Source organism: Bidens hawaiensis, unplaced genomic scaffold, assembly GCF_021521415.1.
Source record: "Bidens hawaiensis isolate Kalapana, Puna unplaced genomic scaffold, B.hawaiensis_p1.1 tig00088721_1, whole genome shotgun sequence".
Lineage (NCBI taxonomy): Eukaryota > Viridiplantae > Streptophyta > Magnoliopsida > Asterales > Asteraceae > Bidens > Bidens hawaiensis.
In genome coordinates this window covers 1,922-4,929 of record NW_027504355.1, presented here as the reverse complement: position 1 = coordinate 4,929, position 3,008 = coordinate 1,922, and the positions used below count along the sequence as shown (strand labels likewise).

General features: G+C 34.6%; 1 protein-coding gene across 1 annotated transcript; it reads right to left on the bottom strand.

Moving 5' to 3' along the window:
- Positions 1-725: 725 nt before the first annotated feature.
- Positions 726-2,279, bottom strand: LOC143607885 (small ribosomal subunit protein uS4y-like). The gene is made up of 3 exons (XM_077083165.1): positions 2,274-2,279; positions 1,150-1,531; positions 726-1,050 (listed from the first exon to the last, which is right to left on the bottom strand). The coding sequence occupies exons 2-3, from the start codon at positions 1,512-1,514 to the stop codon at positions 867-869; spliced, it is 549 nt and encodes a 182-aa protein (XP_076939280.1). The 5' UTR covers positions 1,515-1,531; positions 2,274-2,279; the 3' UTR covers positions 726-866.
- Positions 2,280-3,008: the final 729 nt, after the last annotated feature.

Genomic DNA, 3,008 nt, shown 5'->3' with positions numbered 1-3,008 from the left:
AATTTTGTTTTATGCAATTGGGCCATCGAGATTTAATTTCTTGCCAATTATGATAAATTTAAAAAAAATTGGACGGAGGCCGCAAAAGTGAGTAAATCAAAATATGGGTTAAAATAAATAAATATTAATAGGCTTAGGATTCTCATACATCCGTAAAATCATAATAAAAGCATATAAACAGCTATCCAACATTAAGATCAACCAAGTATCTGGACCGACAGACTGAAAACCTTGTTCAACCTATTAGTGCATTATCATCACCAAATGCAAGCAAATACATTGAAAAGATGAAACTACAAAGCAGCCCTAGACTTGAAAGTAGTTTGATGGACAAGAGTTTGTGTTCCAAGTTTTGACAAAGCCTTGAGTTGTCTATACGCCTTAAAGTAACCAAGATTGTTCAATCAGTTAAAACTTGAAACTCTAAACCTGAATGGCAGATAACTAAATAGTAAATACCATCTTCTATGATCTGGGAACAAAGACATGCCCAATAACAAAGACGTTTGCAACTTTTACAATGTATTACATGCAAAGACGTTAACACTAATGATCATTTCTTGAAAGTAAAGTTGCTCAACGATTGCAAATTTGCAATCAGAGACATTAATTGCAATTAAATCAGTCATCACAACTCAAATAAATGAATTAAAAAAAAGATGAAGCACCAAAAAAACTAGTTAAAAGATAAGCAAACATGTTGATGTTCTATAAGCATAATAACACAAGTTTCAAAATAGCAACTCCAAAGCATAAATTTATCATTAACTAAATCCACGAAAACACAAAACAAGCAAAGACTTAACAAACCATCCAAAGTCCCTACCAAACGAAATCATGGATGACCAAGTACAAACATAATAAGCTCATTCTTCATCATCCTCGTCAGCATCACCACCAGCTGCCTTCTTTGCTGCCGCCTTCTGGTTCTTTCGCTTCACCCTTCCTGGTTGACCCCCTCCAAACGGACTCGTGAGCGAAAAGTCAATGTGCTTCTGCGAGTCAACTCTCACCATGAAAGAAGGCACATTCACCACCTGCCTTCCAACCCTATTAAACAATAATCAATCACGACAAGAATCCTGTTTAAAGATGACATTTATAAAATCATTAGATTTACAAACTTCAATAAACGGTTAAAGTTTATACCTGATGTGTCTCTGCTTGATGAGAACTCTAGCATGATGGATGGACTTAGCCATACCAGTCTTGAACACAAGGGTCTGGAGACGACGTTCAAGGAAGTTCTCAACAGTTAGAGCCAACACATAATCGAGCTTGTTTTGGCTCTCATCCAACAAACCATAACGGTTCATTCTCCTCATAAGAGCTTCCCCCTCAAAGATTCTACGCGGGTCCTTTTCCTCAAGAGTTAAAAGCATTCTTGCAGCATTACGGATGCGGCTCAAAGCATATTGCACCCTCCAAAGCTCACGTTTGCACCGAAGACCGTATTCACCAACAAGTTTCAACTCAGCGTCCAAACGTTCCTTCTCATAAGGACGTCGTGGCATCTTGAAAGTCTTGCCATCTAAAAAACATTTTGACAGTTAGAAATGCTCAAAATGTAATGTTAAAGTGTGCAATTATTCAGAAACAATAATCAGTTTGTACAAATCTAGTAACCTTACGACCTAAAGCACATTTTGATAGCAAACTATGAATCAAAACGAACAGTTTATTAAAAAAAGCAAAATCTATTAATCAAATTATCGCAAAAAACCTAAAAACAAAATCAGAAGCTTTCATACATGCTCAACCAATCAAAAACAATGATCAGTTGGTACATATCAAATCATCTTAACACCTACATCACATTATGCTAAAAAATGAAACCCTAATAAAATGAAATGAGGCAAAAATTACTATATCATTATATCAACAAAGCTAAAACAAATTGAGTTAGTTTCATACTTGCTCAAATAATCAGAAAAACATAGTAAATAACAAATCATCTTACTATCTACAACACATTTAGACATCTAAATATGCTAAACAAAATGTAATACTAAAAAACAAAGCACAAAATATCATATCGTAATATCCTAACATCATATTATCAATAATTATTTTAGAGTTTCGTATATAAAAGTCATGATCCGGTTAACTTAAGCATCGTTAAAACCCTAATTCGATAAACCAATAACACAAATTAACTGTATCGTTGTTAAATAAAAACAAATATTGTAAGGATCTCGAACAATAGTCGGTACAATAAGAGATGAAAAGTAACAACAAGTAGTTAAGAGAGAAGAAGAAGAAGATGAAATTACAGTTGCGATAGACCCTGATAATGAAACCCCAATACAATTTATAACATTAGGGATATGGCCAAAAATGTCTAATTGTTTTGTTTCTTGGGCTTCATGTAGCTTTTGGGCTAGGCTGGGCTTTGGAACTAAACTTGGTTACTTTTTTGGACCTTTTGGTAGCAAGTTAGCAACTATCCATAAAACAAACTTAAAAGTTAATTTAATAAGTTTCGGGCCGGCTTATCTATACTGACAACTAAAATGTTTGAGCCTGTCTTGCTTATATTAATGAGCTGAAAAGTTGAGCTCAGGCTTGACTTGTTATAAGGTTTAGCCAACTCGTTTTTAGTTGAAAATTTGATTGAACTTTTTTTTTTGTTCACACATTCATAGAGGTTGACAAACCGGTTTAAAACTCAAAGTCGGTTTGGGTTGAAACCGGCTCGGTTTTATCAAAGAAAGTCAAAACCAGTTTATGAAATGTTTCAATTCGGGTTGAAAATGGTTTCTTGACCAGGTTACGATTGATTCGGTTCAAGTTATTATCGGTTTCGTTTAGAGTTTTGACCGGCTTTGGTTCGGTTAACTAACTTGGAATCGGTTTTGGTGGAGAAAATTACATTTCGGTTCCAAACCTACGAGTTCAATCGGTTCCAAACCGGTTTCAAATATCGTTGGTGGTATTCGATGCTACAAAATTTTTATTATTCTAGCATCAACATAGATTTGCTTAAGGTGTTACAGTCACACCCTTCA

What these genes read in the sequence shown, in the direction of transcription:
- LOC143607885 (XM_077083165.1), bottom strand. Translation starts at nt 1,514, where the DNA reads ATGCCACGACGTCCTTATGAGAAGGAACGTTTGGACGCTGAGTTGAAA. An exon ending in ATCAAGCAGAGACACATCAG is followed by an intron (nt 1,051 to 1,149) that starts GTATAAACTTTA and finishes ATTGTTTAATAG; the next exon opens with GGTTGGAAGGCAGGTGGTGA.